Source organism: Euprymna scolopes, chromosome 43 (assembly GCF_053919585.1).
Source record: "Euprymna scolopes isolate OS-2025 chromosome 43, ASM5391958v1, whole genome shotgun sequence".
NCBI classification, from domain to species: domain Eukaryota; kingdom Metazoa; phylum Mollusca; class Cephalopoda; order Sepiida; family Sepiolidae; genus Euprymna; species Euprymna scolopes.
In genome coordinates, this window is record NC_136524.1 from 52,190,552 (window position 1) to 52,218,219 (window position 27,668).

Sequence of the window (27,668 nt, forward strand, 5' to 3'; positions counted from 1 at the left end):
CATACAAAATTTCAGTCAGATCAGCTCAGTAGTTACAAAAAAAAAAAATGTTGAACAGACAGACAAATTAAGAAAGAAACATTATATAGATAAGGAAATATAGCAACAGAACTTACAAAAGTATATTACAAAATATTAATTCACTAACAGAACAGGCCCTGGATATGACCTTAAACTATATCCGATGGTGAGGCCCATGATTGCGGGCTTTGGGGAGTGTGGAGCCACCCTTTAATTGCCATTGCTCGCAGGTCCACTCTGACTCAGAGTGGTAGTAACTGTTAGGGTCCCAATTATGGGTTAAATAGAAACTGACTTAAAAAAAAACAAATATATTCTATTGAAAAATTTTCTTCACAATCACTGGATTCGGCATTAAATAACCTGAAAAGTGTTGATATGCTGTAAAACAAAACCAACCAACTAACAGAACAGGTGGGAATTCCTTATATACATCATCACACTGCATAGACATGCTTGATAGATTTTTCCCTTGATCGATACTGGTAATGCTCTGCTGATTAGTAATGACATTCAATCAAAACTAATTTAATAACTAGTCAAATAGCCCTGCTACTTAAACTAATCGACATTTACAACAACTCTCATCCATTCTTTCAATGTGGCCACACCAATAAAGTCTCCTGGTTCTACATACTGTCCAGATTTAATTATCCACATAGGTCATCAGAACTCAGCCTGCTTTGAAGGCTCACATTATACATTCATTGTGTCGTTCTTATCGATTCTCTCAATGCAATGCATGCCCTCAATCCTCATTGACCAGATTTCACTCACATACATCATAACACTGTTTCATGGTATCAGTAATCAGTCCATTATACTCTTTGCTTTGTCAACACTGATAACCTTCTAAAAAAAAAAAAAAAAAAATGACAAAAACTCTGGATACTTTTAAAAGTTTATTGCTTATACTAGAAAATTATTTCAGACTAGCAGGACCTGAGGAAATTCCTTAGAATGAGAAATATATTTAATCAACAAATATGCTTTGATAAAGTTGATATTTTTCTGGAGAGTGTAAAAATGTAGTTCTTTTTTGGACAGAAAACCCAATAACACACAGCAAATATGAGTTTACTAACATTTCTATGAAAATAATGTCCATTGTATTTTAAATATAGTGTGACCCGACCAACTATGGTGTTCAAATTTTACATTAACAATGGTTATAATAAAGCTGAGTTAGAGCTTTTATTATGTGAACAATCCCGGGCAATTCTCAATTGCTTTGCTGACTCCATTTGTTTGGTCAATGATCCAAACCAAAATAAGGAAAAATAACTTCAGCTGAGCAGATTTGAGATTGATAATAATATTTTAATACTAATATTGTTTTGATAATAAAACCAAGAATTTTCAGAGAATGGTAGTGAAACTTTGTTTATGCTATGCTGAGAGAAGTACATAACCCTGAGGTCATCCTCCCAAAGTCCTGTCGGCATGAGAACCACCTCGTAAAAGTATCCCGAGGAGCAATTATGTACACTTGGTACTGGACCAATCAGGAAAGAAGGGAATATGATGCAGCGATCACCAATTGGCTAGAATGGACCTGAGAGCGCCAGACCCCAACCTGTCACCCAATTATATGAGCGATTTTGAATAAATTTCAGATCTCAGAGTAAAAAACAACGAGTCTTAACAGAAGAGAGCTTGGAATGAACTCCTGACTGCTGAGTGGGCAGCCCGATGTTGAGCATCGCCCAGTCATTTTTTCTCCTTCTAGTGAGCTGCAAGACCCTGGGTTGAGTATGCCTGTCCTGTTATGGTCCTTAGACGAAAATAGATTCATTACTCGAAGAAATCCCAGCTACCAAAACAATTTATAACATCAACGCTTATCGTTGACAGAGCCCCCCCCCCCTTACCATCGTATAAGCGAGCTGATAGCAACAACATTAAAAGACGAATTTGTTTGTAACTTGTAACTGTTGATTGTGTACCCACTATCAGAAATTTACGATACATGAAAAGAGTATCTCTTCGCACGGACTATTGTCGTGATGATTTCAAACACTTATACATATATTCACACCTTTTGTATGATTACATTATAATAGACTTTGTAATAAGATAGTTTACTTGTCAATATATCTCCAGTAGTTGTAGTAACTTATCAACGTCTTTATTCATGTTTTTCTTAATTGCTGTACAGATTACAGGAGCTGACTCTAAGTCCGAGTGGCCATACATGGAATTAACCTAATCGCAATGTGGGACATGTGTCGTTTTCTTTGATTCATGAAGATCGATTACGTCACTCGTGGACTCTCCAAAAAAGAGAGTGAAGAAACCAGAAGTGATAAACCAACCATGCCCCCGGTGTAGACAATCAAAGCCAAGCTATCGTGTTCTGAGAGTTGTTTTGGGTGACCAGAATAGCCGCTGAACTTTCTTAGGCATTCCGTGATTGGAACTGACTAAAACCGAGTTCATATACTGGCAAACACCATTTAGGGGGTCGTCAGGTTATAAGAGGTCTGACCCAAATAAGATAACTTAATAAGCACTAATAATTACATAGAAAGAAATATTGTGCTACATCGTTCAATGCAAATAAGAAAATCAGATTGCAAGAGACGATCTTTAATTCAGTCCTTCAGTCCAGCACCTCTTGGCAGACAATGTTCTTTTTTTATTGCTCTGTTTCTTTCAAATATTCCCTTTTTGTTACTTGACGTTTTGTTAACTTCTTTCTTCGGTGAGAAACTTTGAACATCAAAATTATTACAAGTTCCTTTCTCACACTATTGCAACAATGATTATATATTATTACAATGATATTGAAAAATGAAGCTCTATCAAAAGAAGGGTCAGTCGCATATCCTTGTTCATGGCTGCCCGCTTGGCCTCTTTAAAGCCAAATTTCTCAAATTTGGCTTTGATTTTAAACAATTTGGCCTTTTTGAAGGCGTAACGTATGGACTAATTAAGGAAGATACAAGAAGAATATTATAAAGATTATAAAACTGTTTACAAAATAAGTTTATAAATTTGTGGAACTTACTGATTATTAATAACACCTTTTAAAATCTTGTATCAGGTTAATTTTTTTTCTTTTTTCTTTCTTTTCTTTATTAGTGTGTCACCACTCATCAAGGGTACTAGTTACTCGAGGATAAGAGATGGAATGATTGTCAGACGAAAGATAAAAAAACACCACAAGTACTTTAATTGAATGTTCTCTGATGAACTCATGGCATGCGTGCTCCTCCTCCCTCACCACACGTACTTGTGGCTAACCCAACAAGCAGCAAAATCCCACCTCTTCAGTGTTGTTGTCAATAGATGCCAGAAAACTATCTACTTTAATAGTTTCCTCTCTCGAACTGCTAGACATTGGATTTCCCTCCCTGTTTCTTGCTTCTCTCATTGTACTAACATACAGAAGTTTAATTGTAATATGAATAGACATCTCGCTGCTCAACTCCTCACAGCCCCCTGTCAGACACCATCCCAAATAGCAGCCCCTTACATTTACTTGTTTGACAAAGAGAGAAAAGAAAAAAAAACGAACTAAAATTAATCATTGCAATGAACAAAACTATGACAAGTATTTGTTGACATTGGATTTGAAGACGACCATGTTGTAGTAAGAAGGGAAGCAGTTCTATGGGATTGAGTTTGTTCTTTTTTCAAACTAACAAAAAACAAAAAAATAGGAAACTTTCTGCACAATCAATAGAGTTCTGATATAAGTATTGCTTTGTTTCTTGTGAGCTTCCTGCATCAAATGGCTACAATTTGAAGACGACAATGTAGTTGTCTTCAATTTTCAGGAAAGCGGTCCCTCAGTAATAAATTCCATAGGCGGGAAGCCCTTGCAAATAAAATTTGTTGATGAAAATTCCGCCTGATGCTGTGCACATGGCGATAGAAAATAAAACTCTTTCGGTGTGGCAGTAAACAAGTCCTCGCTGTGAATATCAATTACAAAAGATGAACATAAAGGCGGGAAAAGAATGGAGGCACATGCAAAACTATTTGTTAAAATTGTGCAGCAAAACTGCTTTTAATCTTCACTTTTTCTAGTGACCCGAACGAAACTGGAAATTTGCGTTTTTTTTTTTTGCGGTGTTTAATTAGATTATTTCTTGTGTCTTTGTTTTACATATACATACAGATATGTATATACATACATATATATGTATATATGTGCATGTATGTATGTATGCATGCATGTATGTATATATATGTATACATATATATACATATATATGTATACATATATATGTATAAATATATACATATATATGTATACATATATATGCATATATGCATATATTTATGCATATATATGTATACATATTTATACATATATATGTATACATATATATGTATAAATATATACATATATATATATGTATACATATATATATATGTATACATATATATATGTATATATTTATACATATATATGCATAAATATATATACATATATATGCATACATATATAAACATATGTATACATATATATATATACATATGTATACTAATTTACATACATATGTATAAACATATACATATATAAAATTATATAAACATTCTGATGAGTCAACGCGGATCGACCAACGTTTCTACATTCTTCATGTATCGTATATATATCGTCAGGACTGTAAATGTTTTGTATACATGAAGAATGTTGAAACGTTGGTCGATCCGCGTTGACTCATCAGAAAGTTTATATAATTTTATTGATGCAAAACCTTTACATGCGTAGTGAGCATTTTTGAAAGAATATTGATTTTAGTTGATATTAGCATTGAACCTAAACTTAAGTAACCAATTATACAAACATATGTATGATGAATGCTACTTCTTGACAGAAGTTTGCGATCTCTTCAGTTGAGCGTTGTGCGTCTGTGAGCACGTGACTTTTTAATCCAACTATAGCCCTTCATGAAAGTACACATATATAAAAACTTTCCTTCTCGTAAAAGTGAGCACATGATAATATTGTGAATCCTTGAATGTTGTGTCAGGTCACTTTAAGATTTGCAAATTAGACCACAAATATGATAACTTGGCATTGCCAGACGTGCTGTAGAAGCCTCCCCATAAAACTGTCGTTCCTGTCTTGGACTGTGTGATTTCAAATGATTTTTAAAACCAGCTTTTAACAAAAGTTATCTGCCACATAAAGTGCACTTCCGTTCATGTTGTAATTTGTCTGACATTCTATCTTTGTCCTGTTTTAAGAAAGCAATATCTACACGCTGCTCTTCAAAAATCTTACAACTTTCTCTGATGGTTTTTCTCCACACTGATCGATCTTTCGCGTGAGTTTCCCATTTATCTCAAGTATTTTCAAGTTGTTTTTCAGAGAATCCTTAACCCTTTTTCTTGGTTTATGTTGTTGTCTTTTACTCCTATCTATCTCACCATAAAACAGTTGTTTAGGAAGTCTTTTGTCCTCCATCCTAACCAAGTGTCCAGTTTAATGCATCTGATTTTGAATGATTTTCATTTCTATACTAGTATTATTTGATCGTTCGAGAACTACAGTGTCAGGCGTTAGAGTCCTCCAGTTAATAAATATTCTCTGAATACAATTTTGGTGAAACCTTTCTAATAATTGGAGATGCCTTCTATATGTTGTCCAAGTCTCTGACCCATACAGCACCATAGTAATAACGCACGCTTCATAAACACTTGCCAAAAAAAGAACTAACTTTGGCTACTCTGTGATTTATCTCAGCATCAAGTGTACTGTTTGATATGTCATGTATAACGCTAAGTAAGCGTTCCACCACCAAACTGTTCTAGTTGGTGTCAGTTTATAAATATGAGCTATCTGCTCATATACAAATTATACTTAATTTGCATATCAGTACACATTCCTTACCCAGCTATATCAAATTGCCCGTGACATTTAACTTCTTACCATCAACCAAGATGTTTGGTTCAACATATGGCATTTCTATAGGAGGAGAATATATAACATGTTTTCTTGAGGCTGATGGTAAGTCCAAAAGCTTTACAATCCTCTGATAACTTGTCCAAAATCATCTGTGTGTCTGCTTCTGAATGTGACACAAGGTCTGCATCATCTGCATATAAAAGTTCAAGAACAAGGTTCTGAAAAGTTTTGGACTTTGCGTTGAGACATCTCGGGTTAAAAAGTTTACCTAATGTACAAACCGAAGCTTCATCCCAATATCGCAATTGCTAAAAGCATGCACCAGCATCACAACGAAATATATGGAAAATAATGTAGGAGCAAGTATATCACCTTGTTACACACCGTTTCCAATTGAAATTGGATCAGATAGAGATCCATTAAAAAAATATATACATACACATATGCATACAGATATATACAAATATATGCATACATATATATATGATGATTGCAGCATCTCTACAGACTGCGGTCTCAGGTTTCATATTCTGCATCAAATAGCCCCTGATGTGTTCTCAGGTGGCTTTGAAGGCCGGCAGCTGATTTACAAGGACAATGATAGACATGACACACAAAGGTCAAAATCTTAACAGGGCTGATTGGATCCGAATGCGGAATACTGTCTTTGTGCACAACCATATGCATTTTCAGTTGAGATGCATACCTGCATATAACACACACTGTGCTATCAGGTCACTTTGGAACACTGGATGATGATGGACTGTCATTGTAAGATTTCATATGGTTCACATACCCTGCCTTTGACAGAAGAACATGACCCCACATTTCATAAATCCGATTTGCATGGTCACATGGCAAATTCTCTAGGTTTTTTTCTTTTCTCAAGTACTCTTTTCAGCATTGCATGCTCCATCCTCTTGACATGAAGAGAACCATAGCCATTTTTTACCACTTTCTGTCACACACCACGATCAACCACAGTTGCTTCCCAGGTGTCGACATCAATATCTGTATCCTTCAGATTGCTTTTGAGGCCATGTTCGTAATCCTTTCTAGGCTTATTTTGTGGATGCTTACCACTCAAAAGTTCTCCATAGAAGAGTTGCTTTGGTAGGCGACCATCATCCATGCATATGAAGTGACTCACCCAGCACAACTGAATTTTAGGTTTGGACATAGTGCTTTTTCTAGCACCTCTGTGTCTGGTGTGTGCATTTGATGTTTAAAATATGTCTGACAAAATAGCGAAATAAAAAGGAACAAACCTAGTTATGTGTTCATTAACGTTTCATCTTTATTTCAAGACTTCCTCTGGATGAATGAGATTAAGAAAACAAAAACACCAGTACAAATATTTTGAACTTTTTCATATGCAAAGTCTGACGCTATTCTATTTCAGAAACAGAAAAAGACGTTGGAAATTCAAAAAAGGAGAGGAACTTGAGTTGTTAAAGATAGGGAGATTTTTAATAACGTCATATAGCCATTAATATGTTTTTCAAAGATATGAACGCAGTTAATATTCTTTCTGGAAAACAATATGTCTGTTAAAATTCAAATATAGGTGTGTAACAGAAATAAAATGAGTGTGTTTTTGTTATGTAATTTATTGATTGAGATTATACGTATTAATTAAGGTATTTCTTTGGTGTGAGAGGGTTAATCTGTGTCTAAAAGCTCCCCTGCTTTTTTGAATTTCCAACGTCTTTTTTTCGTTTCTGAAATAGAACAGCGTTACACTTTGCACATGAAAAATTTTCAAATATTTGTACTGGTGTTTTTGTTTTCTTAATCTCATTAATCCAGAGGAAGTCTCGAAACAAAGACGAAACGTTAATGAAGATATAACTAGGTTTGTTCCTTTTTATTTCTCTCTCTTTCTCTCTCTATATATATGCACACAAACATATATATATATATACGTACAATAACATTTTTTTTACATAGGCATCACTACTTATCAAGGCCCAGAGGCCACTCGAGGATAATACAATAATAACTGATTTCTAAAATATATAATTTTTATATCTTGTTTCTACTTTAAATTCTTCTTTCAATACACATAATAAACTTTCTAGCAGTTTTCTTCTTCCCCCCCCCCCAAGAACATCTATTCCAGGAGTTGTTTCGTGGTCCTCCACCCAGCACGTGCAAGATGAATCAGGAAAATTCATACGTTTACGTAAGAATAATAATAAAAAATTTAATTAACTACATGTTTTTTGGAATGATACCAAATGAAATACACGCACGCACAGAAATTTATTGTGTCAGATGCAACTATCAACGCATGGAGAGTGGGCATGGGACGTTGAGCAGTATTACCCATCACAGAGTCTAAACATTTTGTAATATACTAAACATCAAAACTGGATGAAGAAGAAAACACACCACCAAATTACGTTTCCATTTTCCGGGCTTTAAGAATCAACTCTGAATTAATCTGAAGAGCGAACGGGGAAATGTGTCTAACCGCTCGTCAGCTTCAGATGGAGAATATAAAGGTCCTTTATGAGTGTCTATGTAGAGGGATGGGGGGGGGAGAACAAGAAAAATATATCAATTGTAGTTGTTATAGAGAAACAGTTAAAGTTAGTAATAATAATTGCTGTAAGATGGAAAACATAATCGTTAATAATTTACAAATTCAAAGGATATTATAAGACTTACCACTAGAAATTCTTTTTTGTCAACAATCTGATTACCATCGGCATCAAACATATTAAATGCAATTCTGAATCCGGAATGTGGCTCTGAAGTTAAAAAAAAAAAAAAAAAAAAAAAATGAATGCTGATGGCAACAGAATTTCAGAAATTACAAACAAAGAAGATTCATGCTAGTTTCAAACCATATGCATCAGCATTGCTGGCAGAATAGAATGACGTAAGATTGTAACGTTGTCCGGGAACCAACATGTTGTAGCCTTACTTGTAAAGCAAACAAAGAATAGCAAAGAACTTCAACTCGCTTTTTATTTTGTATGACGACATTTCCTCATTCTTTCGTTACCACTGTGTACGTCCCTCACGTGATTATGTTCTTGAACATCATCTACATCTCTAATGTGATCTCCTAAAACGGTGGGAGGAAGTGATAAGGATGGGCTTGACGGAAAGAGGGATAAATAAAAACCTGACCAGGGATAGATTAGTTTGGAAGTCAATTTCCTAAAACCATCCAACGAACATGGAACTGATATTAAACTGAATATGTTAATGGTGGTGACCTCGATGTATCTCGACGGGAATTTTTAAAAAATCAAATAAAAATCATTTCAGTCAGGTGCATAGGTCTGTTTTTTTAGCATGACCAATATTTTAATTGTTGGCAATCACAAATGCCTTCAATAAACTTGGGTAGAATAGATGAGATATTCACACTGTTCTTATGCTACAATTGAACCTTACTTTAAAGTTACTTTTTGTTTTTCACTAATGGGCTCCCAGGCAATGTCGAGTAGGTATAGCTAGTTAAATCACTTGTTGAAATACCTGCATGTGTTAGGTAATAACATGGTTATAAGTTAAATTAGTTATTATCGATCTATCTGTCTGTCCATTGATATTTTAAAAATAGTTTATATTAGGAGTTTTTTTATTGTTTATAGAATAAAATGTAGCAATGGGTTTTAGCTGAGGATGTTTACATAAATTAGCTAAGTTTAATAAACAAAATGACCTTGGGCAGGCATACGTGGAAAGGTCGCACACTGACATATGTGTGCTTTTCGAATGATGACGTAATGGAATTGAGGACAAGAGGTCAAGAGTTCGGGAAGATTAGAGAAAGGAGTAGAGTTTGAGTTTGGTCCCCGAAGTGAACAGACGTGCTTCAAGCCAGGAAGCGAGGCTGTGAAGAACAACCATGTAGAACCGAAATGCAGACTCCTGCCACCATTTGAGACAGCTGAAATAAATTTATATTTTAAAAATATCAAGTGTTATTCTGTGGTTTCACAAAAGAAGGAAAAACAGAGGTCTCAATTGGTTATGGTATTGGTCATTTCATGTTTCATCACGGAGCTCAGCAGTGAAGATAGAAGAACTCGTTGAGAAAGAAAAGGTATGAAACATTCTTCTTATAAAACAATGATACCTTTTTGTAAATATGAACTGTAATATATACTCATGTGATAACTCTGATACAACATGACTCAGGTTATATCCTCTGGCTAAACAACACTACATACAATTAATATGGTGTAATTATAAGAACAATATCTCTCACCCACTATACAGCACATGTCCTAAGAAGGATTTATAATAATGAAACAGACTGGGACCCTATAACATCTGTAAGCAGTCAGGCTCCCAAATACTTGAAAACAAACATTAATTGATAAAGCTGCAAAACCATAATTTGTTCGAATTACCAGCTCTAGGAAGGTTGTTGACCCGGACTAAGAAAGCCTCCCTTCTCCGTTCATTTGGTGTCATGATGTACAAGGTAAGTAGCATAGGTTTAAGATCAGCTTTCCTTCACCTAGACAGATAATCTGACAAGATCTACAGGTGCATCAACACCAAACACACTGTGCCTGAGTTCTAAACCAGCTATTACTAGTAGGATTATAGGATTAATTGTATTTAAAATAAGTACTCATAATAAGTATTTACTTATAAAGTTACATTTACGGGGAGATCCTTTTTCGAGCTGATATGCTATTAGATATGTTGCGCGCACACACATACACACAAACATATCACAATTACGCACAGATTATCTACCCTTGGCATGATTTCCGATTTGTCCGACATGTGGCATTCTCTACTTCCTATTTCACTTTCTTTACCCAACTTCCGTTGTATACCTATCTCTCTATCTCCCTCTCTCTCTCGGTCTCACTCTCTTTCATTTGAATCGTCCATGTGAACGCACGCACATTTTCCGTTTGCCTTGGCAGGCAAATACTTACGTTTAAGAGTAAACGTACGTACATTATTTTTCAAGGTAAGAATGAATACAGGTGTTTATATTAACGAACTCCTGTATACACTCATACACCCATACGCAATGAACAGTCTAACTTCATGCATGTATACAGCTTCATACATGCTCATTCGTATACATATACATATACGTATGTATACAAACACTCTCTTATTGTTTTTACATATTTCAAGTTAAAATTTTCAAGAAGATGGAGTGTTCAATCACGTAAGGGTAACCAATTTATAAAGATCTGCAGAGAGCGTGTTCAATATTTTGTAGAGGCTGTTTTTTTTTGCTTGTGATCACCACTTATCAAGGCCCGGAAGCCACTCAGGGATAAGGGTTATTGCAAGTATATTACGTTAGTGTGGAGATTTGATGAAGTGTTTACTTAAGGGGGCGGTTCATTAGGAATTTGTTAACATTGGACTTGAAGACATCCAAGTTGTAGTCCGGTGGGAAGCAGGCAGACGGAACAGAGTTCCACAGGCGCGCAGTTCTAAGAAAGAAGCTTTGTTCATGGAATCCACGTTTTGATTTAGGCACAGATATAGAGTGGGGGAAATTTTTCACAGTGGATTCAGCTAGACGGGTGTTTTTCATGAAAGATTGGCGAGGGGGGACCAGAGATTGGAGTTCAGACGAGCACCTGCCATGGGAATAACGATGTTACGTTGAAGGTCGCCACTTTTTGAGATATGTAAGACCAAGTTTACTGAATAAATTTGAAGAAGACATTAAAAAGAAAACACTTCAAAAGAGATGTTAAAACAGAGTTAAAATATATACAAATAAGATGCTTTATTTAACTTAAGAAAATAAATAACATGCTTTATTTAACTTAAGAAAATAAATAACATGTTTTAATTAACTTAAGAAAATAAATAAGACGTTTTAATTAACTTAAAAAAATAAATAAGATGCTTAATTTAACTTAAGAAATGTTCATATTTTTTTTCGCAATTATAAAAATTTTTTGTCAACATTGGAAATATTTTCAAATTTTCATCATTACAGAATTAGCGTGTCTGTCCCCCCACTCTTAAGAAAAATCTCTTAGAGATTTCACGTTCAGTTTGATACAACCATAACTACAATGAGGATCTTCGTTATTTTCGTCAAAAGTGGAAATATTTTTTAATTTTTACCAGCTATTTGCAAATAGCTTCACTATGTTGGTTAAGGGAGTAGCCCCCCCCCCTGCAAAATATCCGATTGATGGTGATGCACTGCAAAACTTTTCTGGCAACTTCTACAGCTGTACTGGCTCCAACTATATTGGTTGCCTTTCTGTCAGACTTTGCAATGCAGAGAGGTGGATTCTAGTAACTGGGCCAACGTAGGTCTCTTTATCACCCGTCCAAGCCTGCACCCAGAGAAGCAACGCCAGTCCTGACTTTATAGTCACAGCCGACACTGCAGTGCACCAGACTAGATGCAGAATGCCATTGTCTTATTAGACAGAAGACTGCCAACAAAAAAAGATTAATTTGTATTACTGTAATAATAATAATAATAATAATAATAATAATAATAATAATAATAATGATAATAATAATAATAATAATAATAATAATAATAATAATGATAATAATAATAATAATAATAATAATAATAATAATATGATAATAATAATTATAATGATGATGATAATAATAATAATGATACCAATAATGATGATGATAATAATAATAATAATGATACCAATAATGATGATGATAATAATAATAATAATGATACCAATAATGATGATGATGATAATAATAATAACAACAACAAAAAACAACTGTAAATAGATTAACACTTTTAGACAAATCACTCCCCTAAAATACATTTTACTTTTTTTTTTAGATGATTACATGGCGAAAAAAACAAAAAACAAAAACAAAATAATAATTTTAGAATTTTTAGAGAGATAGCGATTTTGCACATAAATTTAACATAAAATGATAATCATTGCCGACTTATAATCTACTCTAAATATTTTATAATAAAAGTAAAAAATCATAAAAAAAAAATTGAAACAAAATACATTTAAATATGATATTGTATTCGTCCAGATTTCGTATATATTATTATAGAATCGTAATTTCAAAAGTAAAGAAAAAAAAGTATTTGGGTACCATCAGCTAGAATCGAAACCGAAAGCAAAACTGTAACATTCAAAGCTGGTGACGTTACCACTGTACCAATGTGACACGTACATATACTGATAAAAATAAACCAAGATGAATGCACAAAATGTATAATGATTTTTTTCAGTTTTGACCTCTTTTTTGACCCTTTACAAACTATTTTAACCCGCTAAAGACCCATAAAATAACTGTTCATAAAAAATCCAATCATTTGAGACCCCTTGCACTGCTCTGTGACTTTTAGTTTCGGAAAAGATAGAGTCTGAAAATATGGAGAGAGACAGACATAGTACCTTTTATATATTGGATTACTTTTAGTTTATAAGATGATGTTTACATGAGGAGGTGTTTTCTATAATGCCTAGAATTTAAGGTTTCTCTTTTTTTTTATTGAGCAGCTTATTCCTATCTTTAAATCTCGTAATATATAATTTCTCAGCAAGACATAACTAATAAGGCGAGTTAAGGGAGAAACATGTTTTAGCTTTTACCAGGATATTCTACTTTGCACTTTGTTACATTTTGTTCAATTAATTGATAATATTAGAAAGTGATGTTTTTCTTTTATGGTTTGGATTCTCAAAGGAGTATTTATTACTGTTGAACCTTTCCTTATAAGTTTTATCTTAAATTTATAAAATTTATTGATATTTGGGTACTCTTTGGTGGATATTGTGGCTTTATATACTACAGAGGTTATTAAGCAATTTCCATTGAGTAGACATTCTCGTTTATTCAACCAATTATATGATTTAATTAATCTATTTGTGTTCAATTAATTTGTATTGGTCGAAATTTTCCTCTTGCGATTTTTAATTATTTTTTCCAGATTGTCACTACAACTATAACTAAATTTTACTGTGTTTTGTTATAAATTTTTTTTATATATTTTTCATATATTTTCAAATTTATGCTATATATATATATATATATATATATATATATATATATATATATATATATATATAACTACTTCATTTACTCACATAAAATTGATATGTAAAAGTATAAATTTATGCGTCAACTTTAAGTATTTACTTCAAAACGCTAGCAAATAAATATTGGGAACTCAAGGAAAGCGGCCGTTTGCTGGTAATCGAATGGAAAATAGTAGGACAAGCCAACACTTGTAGAGACCTAGACGACCCATGTAAATTATGCCTTCATTAAAAATTTGCTTTACTTTAAAGAACCCTAACATCTATTAAACTGTAGAAGAGAAATAGCGAACAACTGTGTTCATAGGATAAAATTTACTCAAGGATAGAGATACAAAATAACTTTAAAACTAACAAAAACAATAGAAAATAAACAAATAAATAAATAAAATAAATAAACATGCATATACAAAAACTATCGTACATATATATGTATGTGTGTGTGTATATATATATATATATATATATATATATATATATATATATAAAATAAAAATTACATTTAAATTTACCAAAATGATCCAAGATGGTAAAATTAAAGTATATTATAAATATTAAAGAATTAATATATATAAAATTATCTCAGCCAGATGTAAAAGCTCGATAAAACCAAATAGGAAATAGAGCTTATAATATGAGCAAACAGTTTTTAACATATTTTTTAACATATTTTAACTGTTTGCTCATATATATATATATATATATATATATATATATATATATATATAAAACATATAAAAAAAAAAACTAACCTAGATTTAAAACAGGTCAAGACACTAGATATCCTAGCTAAATAGAACACACACAAAGAATCAGGTCAACCAGAGATCAAATGGGCCTTTGTCCTATAAGTGCATGTTCATTGGCTGATAGGAAGGGCGCGGTGATACTAGAAAGCTGATTGGCTAACTAATATCTCAATAGAAGGTGCGTATATAAAAACGACAGACAACCACAAAATTCGCGCATAAGACTGAAGAATCCTAGAGTGGATGAAACGCCGAATATTCAGTGTACCTTAATCGCCATATATATTTTATAAATTACTGACTAGGTCTACCTACGTATTAAGCACTTTTGAAGTAAATACTTAAAGTTTACACATAAATCTATACTTTCGTATATTAATTTTATGTGAGTAAATGAAGTAGTTATATATTATATTATATATTATATATATTACATATATATTATATTATATATATTATATATATATATTATATTATATATATATTATATATATTATCTATATATCTATAAAAGTGAACGTGTCTGTCTGTGTGTGTGTCTGTCTGTGTACATTTCCCTACGCAATAACTCTGTCAATTTTTAGTCTATAGACTCGAAATTTGAAATACCGGGTACTGAGATTTGGGAAAATCGATGTGACGGGTGTCAGCCAGAAATTTGGCTGTTAAGGGGTCAAATTTCAACGATTTGACCTTTAAGAACTATACCAAACTCCTCCGCCAATTTTGGGTCTAGACACTTGAAATTTTAGATATAGGTTCCTTGGACATGGATCTAACTTAATAACTTCATTTGAGCCCAAAACAATAACTGTTAAGGGGTCATAATAGGGGTCAAAGTTAAAAAAAATTGACCGCTTTTTTTTTTGCTCAACATACACCTCCGAACACCCGGGCAACGCCGGGCTGAAATGCTAGTATATATATATATATATATATATATATATATATATATATATATATATATATATATATATATATATATATATATATTATATATATTATATTATATATATATTATATATATTATATATACTATATTATATTATATATATATTAATTATATTATATATATATATTATATATTATATTATATATATATTATATTATATATATATTAATTATATTATATATATATTATATTATATATATATTAATTATATTATATATATATTATATTATATATATATTATATATGTTATATATTATATATATATTATATATATATTATATATATATTATATATTTTATATATATATATTATATATATATTATATATATTATATATATATTATATATATATTATATATATATTATATATATATTATATATATATTATATATATATTATATATATATTATATATATATATTACATATATCTATTATATATATATTGCTCGTTGTAATTTAGATATATGATAAGCTTGATAGGTAAATATCCTAGAGCTAATTTTATATTCAGTAATGTGATTGATAATTTACAATTTAAATTAGAATTAAATTAAAAATTCGTTTCACAAGCAGGAACAACAACAAAGTCAATAATTTGTACGATCGTTTCGGAAAACAATGTTTTTATTGTGGTAGACATTAAGCCACGGGCAATAATTTTTGCATATAGTATTTTTTAAAAAAAACAAAGTTTCCTCATCAGCAAATGTATTGGGAAGGGTTTTTTAAGACACCATAAATAAACCTAGCATTAAAAGTAAGTCAGATGTATCTTTTGATTCTTTGCCTTTTGAAATCAATAATCAACGACAAATCATTCATATGGATGTTAATTGTACCTATTTACTATGCCTCCCCACGGGACAGAGTTAGACACCAGGGTCGTTTTTTAACGTGGAGAAAAGGTACAAAAATAAAAATTGTCTCAGTCGTGAAGGATTTCTCCTCCACCGAAAGAGAACAAGAAATAGAAGTGCAGCATCTGAAGAACAGATGGTATTTATTTGCTCCCCCACCGAGCAAATTAGGCACAAGGCCAATTTTTAATGTGAGGAGTGAAGGGAGGGGGAAGGGAAAGGGGGGACCAGCTCCCGAGAGGTGGGAAATGGGAGCTGGTTAAAGGTCAGGCATGTGGGGTTGCCCCCACATCTGGTCTTTGCTAGTCATAGCTAGTCATAGCTTGCAGTATCTGCCGGAACAGATGGTATTTATTTGCTCCCCCACTGAGCAAATTAGGCACAAGGCCGTTTTTAATGTGAGGTAAAAACCAGCTCCCCTAAAAGGGGTCACTCTGGTTACCAAAAATAATAATTGTCCCAGTATAGAGGGTTTCCCCTCCATTGACTGGTACAAATCATCTTAAGTGCAGCATCTGTCGGAACAGATACTACACTTTGATCCCGGCCCGAAGTCCAAGAACAACAGAAAAAAAGCCAAGCCTCTTTTCTGTTTATCTGCCGAAACAGATACTACACTTTGATCTTGTCCCGAGGGCCAAGAACGAACCAAGAATTACATTTTTATATATATATAGTTACTAGATATTGTACATTTTGCATGTCACTAGGCATCTCGATGCTGTTGATTAGAATTGTAGAATTTTGCAAGCTCAACTGGCATTGTTGACACAATACTGTCTGCCTGCCATCAATTTCCATGTTTGCTGACAACTAGATAAATGTGGAATGGGAATAAACTATTTGGACACTCGGCTACAGGATTCCTTTCATTCTAATACCTAAATCCATTTTGGAATAACAAATGGTGGCTTTTTTTTTTGCTGTTAAAAAACATGAAACACGAATTGTCTCCCCTTAGAAGTACTACTACTTTAATAAGTAAATGTATCTCTCTCTCTGAAATAAAAACCATTAGTCACAGATTTTGTAGGATTTTGGAAAATATAAAGAGTGTATTCTTAGATATTATATATTTCGGCAAATTGTTTGGTGGTCTTCCGCTATTCAATAAAACAGGTGTAAGACATACTACATAAAAACAAAAACAAATAATACTGTACATTTTGGCATATAAGAAGACCCTTGAAGTAAAAAAAAAAAATATCTTTAAAAACCAATATTTCATAAGATACCGGGTGTTACAATCTTTAGCCTAGGCTAAACAAACATGGTTTCGTGATTTAGCAGTCGTCTTATACAACCGATATATGATAAATTTATTAAAATTTGCTCCAATTTTGTACCTAATCTGACGGTTGCCTTATACGTCGAAATATACGATATTTGTTAGAGTGTCATTTTTGTGGATCATTTTTCAGCAGTTTTTATTACACATTAACAAAAAAATCCTAACTTTAGTGGATTTTGAGTGACCTGTTCTTCATATCCAGTATTGCAAAGAGAGCTCCAGTGCGAGTGATTCAAATAATACAACTGCGAATTATTAAGAACTTCTGCTCAATCATGCTTGATGGAACACGAGCATGCTACCCCCATTGATTAAACAAAGGGTTCCATTCGAAATTTCGTGCAGATTTCCTTCAACAAGATACACCTGAAGATAAGAGGTTACATTAACTGAACATAAAGCTCAAGATGAGAACTGTATGCCGCAGAATCCAGATAATATGAGTAAAAAAATCATGAACGTAGCTACAAACAAGATACTAAAAAAAATGGAATCGCTTTTGTCAACCACATAAAACACAGGGTTCATACACATTTTCAGTGTCCATTTTCAAGGACTTTTCCAAAGAGAATTCAAATTTTCAAAAGAAAATTTGATATAAAAAAATCATCTAATAAACCAAAAAACTAATAATATTTAAATTAATATTTAAAAAATATTCTAAACGTATTTGTTTCCCTTTTTTAATTTCACTTCGGCAACATCCATAAAGTATATAAATAACAGGGTAATTTCATGATAAAGGGACATAACTTTTGTATTTACAATAACGGAAATAATATGATGCAAGTTCAGAAAAAGGCATTCATTTCGATTTTATTTCTAACTAGCAGGACCTGTTAAGCGGCATTACCCAGTGGAAGCCCCCCCCCCCCGCAGCAAAAAAGTAAACTACGGTTGTCAGACACTGGCGGCCGGGTCTGAAATAAAATAATCTGGCTTTCACTGGTGAGTAGTGATGGTTTGCGTAGATAAGATGCAGGTACTTTTTGAATGTAGGAAAAAAAGCAATTAAGGGAATACTATAATCAGTATGAATTAATAAAAGTACTAAAAATGGTCCATTAGAATAATAATGGAAAGTAAAAACAGAAGTTTCAAAGGTTATGGATTCTCACTGTATATGAACTGATCGAAATCAGTGGAAGCAGTCCTGGTTGTTTCCGTTTGTTGTTCAAGTCTTCCTCTTCTTTTCAACTCTTTCACCAATAGTAGTGAATTAAATTCCAGTTTTATGTCGTCCTTTCTTAACGTTTAAAACAAAACAATTAAAACTTTTTTCACTGTACTTCTTTAAGTATTTGTCATAATAGACACCCCATGCAAAGAACGGTATCCTTTTTTTTTTGTGTGTGTGTGTGGGGGGGGGGGAGAATAATTCTCCCAAATTTAAGCATGATAATTGTTGCGAGCAGAGCTGCCCGCAAATGCTAAAAAAAAAATAAAACAAAAAGAAAATTGGGGTGGCATTGCTAGTAGAAAAGAAATACATTTGTTTATCGTGCGTGCGTACAAACCTGGCACCCATTGAATTACAGTGCATGATACAGGTCTTTATATCTCTGTAAGTTCTTGTCTCCACAAAATTTGAATGCGCTTTTCATAATTAGCATTTTGGAAAATCTATAAATGGCGTCATTCTAACAAAATTGTGGAGTTGGACCTAATGTAGAAATTTACTCCCCCATAAAAAACTTAATGTGTGCGCAATTTGGAAAAGCAGTCCGTAAAAGAAATGAAACTCGAATACTCCACCAGACTCGGTAATCTAATTAATGTAATTTACGTTTACACTGTAATGTAGGTAATCGAGTAATAAAACTGGTAAGACCTTAACTTTCAAACACACTGGTCGGTCTGTGAATTGAAGTACGTAAGCACAAATTGGAAAATATCAAAACATTTACAAAGAAAATAAAGAAGACAAAAAAATTTAAAAAATCGATGGATGCATTTTGAGGGTGCTGGGAATGGTCCTGTTGTCATAATTTGGATCGGTAGCGAGCATGAGTTGTACAGAGGCGCATCTCCGATCTCGCTCGTTGAAGATTGTGTCACTTTCAGACATGATAGAGGGTTCCCATCGCTCTTAGGATTTGTACATAACTTACCAACTAGTAGATGGTCTACAACAAAATAAAAGAAAACCGGTTTTCATCAAATGGAAATGGAATCATGTTGTCTTTTCTAGAGTGACAATTTTATCGTTCCATCCTGTACTTAGGCAAACCTCTTAGATAATGTGAATAATCATCTCCCTACATAACTCTACACTTAATCTTAATTCACAGTAGCCCCTGTTATATCACAGGCACAGTGTGGCTCATTTGAGCTGAATATAAATAAACAAATAAAAAATTTACATTGCCTTTAATTCCATACAAAATAAACAGTTGGACCAATATTTTTTTAAATTTAGCACAAATGTATTTTATGGGCTTGGAAGTGTTCTTAGACGCATTTTGTATGGGAATACAAGATAAGTATCAAAAATTGATAATCAAAAAAATCCCATTAAAGAAAGAACAGTCTGATTTTGACCAAAGTTAACACTTTTATACAACCTAACATCACAAGTGCATTTGAAAAGTTTTATCACCGAACAAGCAGAGGGGCCTGGCAGAAAAAAATCAACAGTAAGTTCTTTGATAAAACAGAGATTCCCTCGGAATGAATGTTTCTGTTTAGACCATAATTTAATCATGCTACTTGACTTTTGCATTTTAAACTTCAATTCAAGTCATTGTATATAAAAATAATTTTATAGGATTAACACAAGGTTCTCTACTTTGCAATGTAGACTACAAGGTATTGTGAACTAAGTCACTGCAGGGAGACACGTAAGCTTCTCCCCGGTGCATTATGATAGTGTTCGACTTGAGCAGGCAATCAATCGATTTCATTGAAAAATGGACGATTTCAGCGATTTCAGCGACAATAAAAATATTGAAAGTGTAGAAGATTCATGGAGTTGTGTTTTTTTATTCATATATGTTTTTTATTTATATATATTTTTTATTTATATTTTTTTTTATTTATATATATTTTTTTTATATATTTTTTTATTTATATATGTTTTTATTTATATATGTTTTTAATTTATATATGTTTTTATTTATATGTTTTTTATTTATATATGTTTTTTATTTATATATATTTTTTATATATGTTTTTTATTTATATATGTTTTTTATTTATATATATTTTTTATATATGTTTTTTTATTTATATATGTTTTTTATTTATATATGTTTTTTTATTTATATATGTTTTTTTATTTATATATGTTTTTTTATTTATATATGTTTTTTATTTATATATGTTTTTTTTATTTATATATGTTTTTTTTTATTTAGATAGGTTTTTTATTTATATATGTTTTTTTATTTATATATATTTTTTTATATATGTTTTTTATTTATATATGTTTTTTTTATTTATATATGTATTTAATTATATATGTTTTTTATTTATATATGTTTTTTATTTACATATGTTTTTTATTTACATATGTTTTTTATTTACATATGTTTTTTATTTATATATGTTTTTTATTTATATATGTTTTTTTATTTATATATGTTTTTTATTTATATGTTTTTTATTTATACATGTTTTTTATTTATATGTTTTTTATTTATATATGTTTTTTATTTATATGTTTTTTATTTATATATGTTTTTTATTTATATGTTTTTTATTTATATATGTTTTTTTTTATTTATATATGTTTTTATTTATATATGTTTTTTTATTTATATATGTTTTTTATTTACATATGTTTTTTATTTACATATGTTTTTTATTTACATGTTTTTTTATTTATATATGTTTTTTTATTTATATATGTTTTTTATTTATATGTTTTTTATTTATATATGTTTTTTATTTATATATGTTTTTTATTTATGTTTTTTTTATTTATATATGTTATTATTTATATATGTTTTTTATTTATATATGTTTTTTATTTATATATGTTTTTATTTATGTTTTTTATTCATATATGTTTTTTATTTATATGTTTTTTATTTATATATGTTTTTTATTTATATATGTTTATTATTTATATATGTTTTTTTATTTATATATGCTTTTATTTATATATGTTTTTTATTTATATATGTTTTTATTTATATATGTTTTTTATCTATATATGTTTTTTATTTATATGTTTTTTTATTTATATATGTTTTATTCATATATGTATTTTTATTTGTATATGTTTTTTATTTATATATGTTTTCTATTTATATATGTTTTTTTATTTATATATGTTTTTTATTTATATATGTTTTCTATTTATATATGTTTTCTATTTATATATGTTTTCTATTTATATATGTTTTTTATTTATATATGTTTTTTATTTATATATGTTTTTTATTTGTGTTTTTATTTATATATGTTTTTTATTTATATATGTGTTTTATTTATATGTTTTTTATTTATATATGTTATTATTTATATATGTTTTTTATTTATATGTTTTTATTTATATGTTTTTTATTTATGTTTTTTATTTATATATGTTTTTTTTTATTTATATATGTTTTTTATTTATATGTTTTTTATTTATATGTTTTTATTTATATGTTTTTTATTTATATATGTTTTTTATTTATATATGTTTTTTATTTATATATGCTTTTTTATCTATATATGTTTTCATTTACTCTGAAAGTTTACAACAAAACAGAAATAAATAAAAAATTAGGCACAAGGCCATTCAAAAATTGGAGAGTGGGTGTCTATGGTCATCCTCATCCCTATACCTTTGCTTGTCTATGCTTGATCCTAGCTAAAGTGCTTATTCAATACTTCAAGTACACCGGGGATTGGTTCTACCTAAGATTCCTAAATCATATCGCACGCGCGCGTGTACGCATGTTTTTTTGTTTTTGTTTTTTTAAATATATGTATAAATATGTTACAGACATTGAAATCAATTTGTAGACATAGAAGTATATAAAAAAAGTGGTTTATTGTATTTCATTGGCTTGGGGTGGGGGAAAAAGAATAAAGTCCAAAAAATCAAATCAAAATGTTAGTAAGACCATCCCAACCCTCTCTTATATCTAGATCAATCCCGGGCAACGTCGGGTCTCCCTACTAGTCAGTAAATAACTTTGAAGTTTTTTTTTACTAGAGTTTATTGATTTAATTTATAAGTTGGCATAATACTTATTTGCCACTGAATTCAATCCCTTATTTTCTCCCTAATAACTATGACGTAGCAGAAGACTGGGCCAACTGAATATATGAATGAATGCTTTTCTGCCGATTCGGATAACAGTATGAAAACATCGAATGAAATGTCACTAAAACAGGTCGATTATTACAAGTACTTAGGATTCTTTATCCCATCTTCATTCAAAGATTTCAACATCAAAAATGGAATGGCATGGTCTGATAATGATTTCAGAAAAATATGAACATCACATCTCAGCAAAAAACGTCAAATTGAAATTTTTTTAAAATCTATAATACAATCCATCATCTTTTATAGTTCAACACCATGGACACTTTCTAAACAGTTGAAAACATTCTACCGATCCAGAAGATATCTCACTACTGATGCAATTCTCTATCTATATAAAAGCCAAGTACGTCCAAGGATGGAATACTGTTGCCATATCTGGGCAGGAGCTGCTAAAAGCAGCCTATCCTGCCTTGACAGAGTACAAAATAGACTTCGTGGCTTAGTGGGGGATGCCCTTTTCTCTACCCTGCAACCTCTCTCCCACAGAAGAGACGTTGCGAGCCTATCCTTGTTTTATCGTTATTTCCATGGCAGGTGCTCGTCTGAACTCCAATCTTTCACGAAAAACACCCGTCTAGCTGAATCCACTGTGAAAAATTTCCCCCACTCTATATCTGTGCCTAAATCAAAACGCGGATTCCATGAACAAAGCTTCTTTCTTAAAACTGCACGCCTGTGGAACTCTGTTTCGTCTGCCTGCTTCCCACCGAACTACAACTTTGATGTGTTCAAGTCCAACGTTAACAAATTCCTAATGAACCGCCCCCTTAAGTAAACACTTCATCAAATCTCCACACTAACGTAATGTACTTGCAATAACCCTTATCCCTGAGTGGCTTCCGGCCTTGATAAGTGGTGATCACATTGTAAAAAAAAAAAAAAAACATGCTGGCATGGTGCATATACCCGCCTTCTCATGAGAGATGCGAATCTCATGGAAGATTTAGCCGATTAAACAACAAATCTATGGCGAAGTTCATGTGGCATCGTTTATTACCAAAGCAATAAATGTTCAGTTTGCAGGCCATTGTTTTAGAGAAGTAAATGAAGTTATTTCTTCCCTACTTCTGTGGAACCTTACTACCCACTCCAGAAGTAGAATGCTCACATACCACAATGTCATTGCAAGGGGTCCCAATGTTGAGAGACGGGACATGAAAGCAGTTGTGTGGGACCAGGATATCTAGCATGAGCATGTGAACTGCATCATCTTGACTATGGTTGAAAGATGATGATGAACCAGACACAAGAGACAACCTGGCGTGAGGATACTTTTCCCTATAAATAAACCCTGACTAAATATTAAAAATCACATGGTATTCACGGCCCAAATAAGATCTCTTCTGTTTGACTAACTCACATTGGTTTTTATGAGAAACTAGCCTGGGTGTCCGGCATTGCCCGGGTGCTTGGAGGTATGTGTTGAGCAAAAAAACAAAAAAAGTGATAGTAGGCAGAGAAGAAAGTGAAAAAAATATGACATCTTAGCCGATGTCTCCATGACATGACCGGAAGTCAAAAGCGTTGAAATTAACTGAAGTCAATCCAATGGTGATGAGAACTTGCTAAAATGTCGGCAACCCCCCCCAAAAAAAACCCGACCCCTCCTTGTACAAAACGGCCGAGTTTAGGGTGAAGGAATTAATGTTTTTGGCCAATATTTTGATATTTGTCGTTCGAGATGTCAAGCTTCAAAATGATACCGATCTAGTCAGGATCCGTCGCCTCTGTCAAAAGTTTTTGAGAGACATATAAACATACATACATTTAAACATACAGGTGCCATTTATATTACAGACTAGTGGGGGTGCCCGGCATTGCCCAGGTGTTTGGAGGTGTGCATGTGGGGGTGAAGTGGGGTGTGGGTAAAACAAATATGATGAAATAAATTTTAAAAAAAGCGACAAAAAAAATGTTTTGGTAAGTAGGATCGAACCAGAAGGCTTGAGGCGAAAGTGAAAAATAAAGTGTGAAAAACCTGACACATAACCTGCTCGCCCAGCAAGTGAGTGTAAGAGAAAAACGTTTGAATTTAAAGATTAAAAACTGAATTGACAGGTGCATGAATTTAATGAGGGCAAATAGAAATCCAGCAGTTAACTTTTACTGTGAGGCAGTTTTTTGGGGTTTGTTTCACCCAACTCTGGCTGGTTTTGTTTCCCCAAGATCTTGGGGGGGGGCAGCTCCCCATAAAAAGGAGATTGTCCAAATTAAATAGCAATTGTCTGATATAAGGGGTCTGTTTCCCTCGCATTGATCAAAGCTTTAATGCTTTCTGGACGTTCCCGGCACGAAAACTGGGAAAACATTGTCTTTGCATCAGATTAGTTTCGCTTTTATACGAAAAAGTCGAACACACATGAGGGGAGCCGAAATAGCAAGAATTTTGTAAAAGCTGATGTAAATAAATCTAGACATAACGTGTGTTCACAAATCCTAGATATTACGATCTACACAGCATATAAAAAGTTCTAAAAAGTAGTAACTCCATGGAGAATCCCCCTCTCCGAAAAAAGCCTTTGCAGGGCATACAAAAAATGTGCCTTTCACATATATAGATAGTGCACCTTCTTTAAGTGATGTTACCTCAAGCAACTGCATGAAGCTGGATACTTCAGTAGACTAGATAAACTCTTGTCCTGAATTCCAGTAAGAATAAGAGACCACAAGAAACATATAATACAACAGTATAAGTATGATCCACTTTTAAGGGACAATGGAATTTAAAATGTGAGGTTAGAAAGAACGATCACGGGCAAATTTGTATTTTTAAATAAACAGATATTTATTTATTTAAAGTTTCATTTTTTCGGCTTATAAAAAAGCCTTCATCAGGATTTTTTATATTTTCCAAGTTGATAGCATAAACAGATTAGGTAGTTGTATTCATTTTCAGTTCGTGAGAGGGGAATCTTTCACCATACTTTCCCCTAAACACGCCAAATGGACTGTTATTAAGTACAATACTTAATTTTTTTTTTTTTTTTTAATAGGGAGTAGACAATGCATTGTGGATGCGTTATCGGCAGCTCCCCTTACTCTTGCTTCTCTTTATTTATTACTCAGTCTTCATATCTTAATGAGTAATTTTTCTGACAAAGGGAGAAGAAAAAGCTGCATTCTAGGCTGGCAGTATTTTGTGTGAACAGCCGCCAGAGATATCGGAAATTTTCTGTTTCTATGTCTATCCTTGTAGCCATGTCACTAGTAAGGGTGCTGGAGGTAAACGTTTTATCTGGGCTGACATTATCCGCCTGATAGTCAGAGACCCGAACCTTGGATTAACCAGTAAGGGGGCTGTCCTATCAGCAGGTCCCAAGGTCTCCAGAATGTGCTGCTGCCATTGCGCATAGAAATAACTTTCTCCATTGCTTCCAACATAATAGATGTACTGAGACTAAAGCCGCTTTCAGGACTGCCAGCAACCACTGTAAAAAAGTAATAAAGAACGCAAAAGAGTTGTATGCTCAGTCCGTCATGTCCAAAGTAGCTGAGCAGCGGCTTGGTTCCCACCAGTTTTTGGCAAATAGCAAACAAAATCCTGAACAGAAGCGTGTGTTCTATCCCAACTCATAAATGGACCTGAGGTCATCTCGTCAGCATCAACCAAAACCAAACTCTTTGCCAAGAACTTTGCAGCTAATTCTACCCTTTGCGACTAAGGCCGCCAACCTCCAGTATTTCCTCCTGTATCAGAAAACATGTTATGTGATATACAAATATCTGTAGTACGTGATGTTGTCAAGCTAATCAAAAACCTTGATTCCAGTAAAGCAACCGGTATTCCAATTATAGTACTCAAAAGACTTCAACCAGAACTAGCACCCATACTTACAAAACTGTTTAAACGTTGTCTTAAGGAGAATTGCTTTCTGTCACTCTGGAAAATCTCATCAGTATGTCCCGTATTTAAGAATTCAGGTGATCGCTCATCTCCCTCTCAGTACAGGCCAATAAGTCTCCTGTGCGTCATTAGTAAGTTGCTGGAATCTGTGTTAAATAGAGAAGTAATTAACCATCTTAGCAAAAATAACCTTCTTAGTGACACACAATATGGTTTCCGCTCTGCTAGATCTACAGCTGATGTGCTTACAGTTATATCTCATAGGATTAGTGAATCTCTCGACAGAGGCTACTTTTCTAGGGCAATTGCTCTTGACATATCAAAGGTCTTTGATAGAGTATGGCATAAAGGTTTACTTCACAAGATCTTCAGCTATTGTATAGCTGGAAATGTCTTCTCAATTATTAAATCATTTCTTTCTGATAGGTTCATAAGAGTAGTAATTGAGGGGCAAAAATCAGAAACTCGCAGTATTAATGCTGGAGTCCCTCAGGGGTCCATCCTGGGCCCAACTCTCTTCCTGATTTACATTAATGATTTTCCAAATCACATCCTTACATCATTCATAGACATCTATGCTGATGACACTACCATCTATGGTAGCACATCTAAAACTGTAAACGACCAAGCTCTCTCCGATTCTCTCTCCTCTGATCTTGAGCAAGTGGTACAATGGGGAAAGAGGTGGCTTGTTACTTTTAAAAATCTAGAACCAAGCTTTTATCTTTACATCATCAACGCTCTGATCTCCTTTTGGCATCAATTGAAATAAATGGCTCTCGTCTTGGGGAGTCCTCATGTTTTGACAAGCTTCTGGGC

General features: G+C 32.4%; 1 protein-coding gene across 3 annotated transcripts in view; it reads right to left on the bottom strand.

Annotated features, from left to right (window-relative positions):
• The window catches only part of LOC145268348 (calcium uptake protein 3, mitochondrial-like), a 1,295,034-nt gene that overhangs the window by 337,647 nt on the left and 929,719 nt on the right, over nucleotides 1-27,668 (bottom strand). For all 3 annotated transcript variants that reach the window (XM_080123864.1, XM_080123865.1, XM_080123863.1), the window contains exon 5: nucleotides 8,558-8,640. In XM_080123864.1, the coding sequence (XP_079979990.1) occupies nucleotides 8,558-8,640 (83 nt within the window). The remainder of the gene's footprint in view (nucleotides 1-8,557; nucleotides 8,641-27,668) is intronic.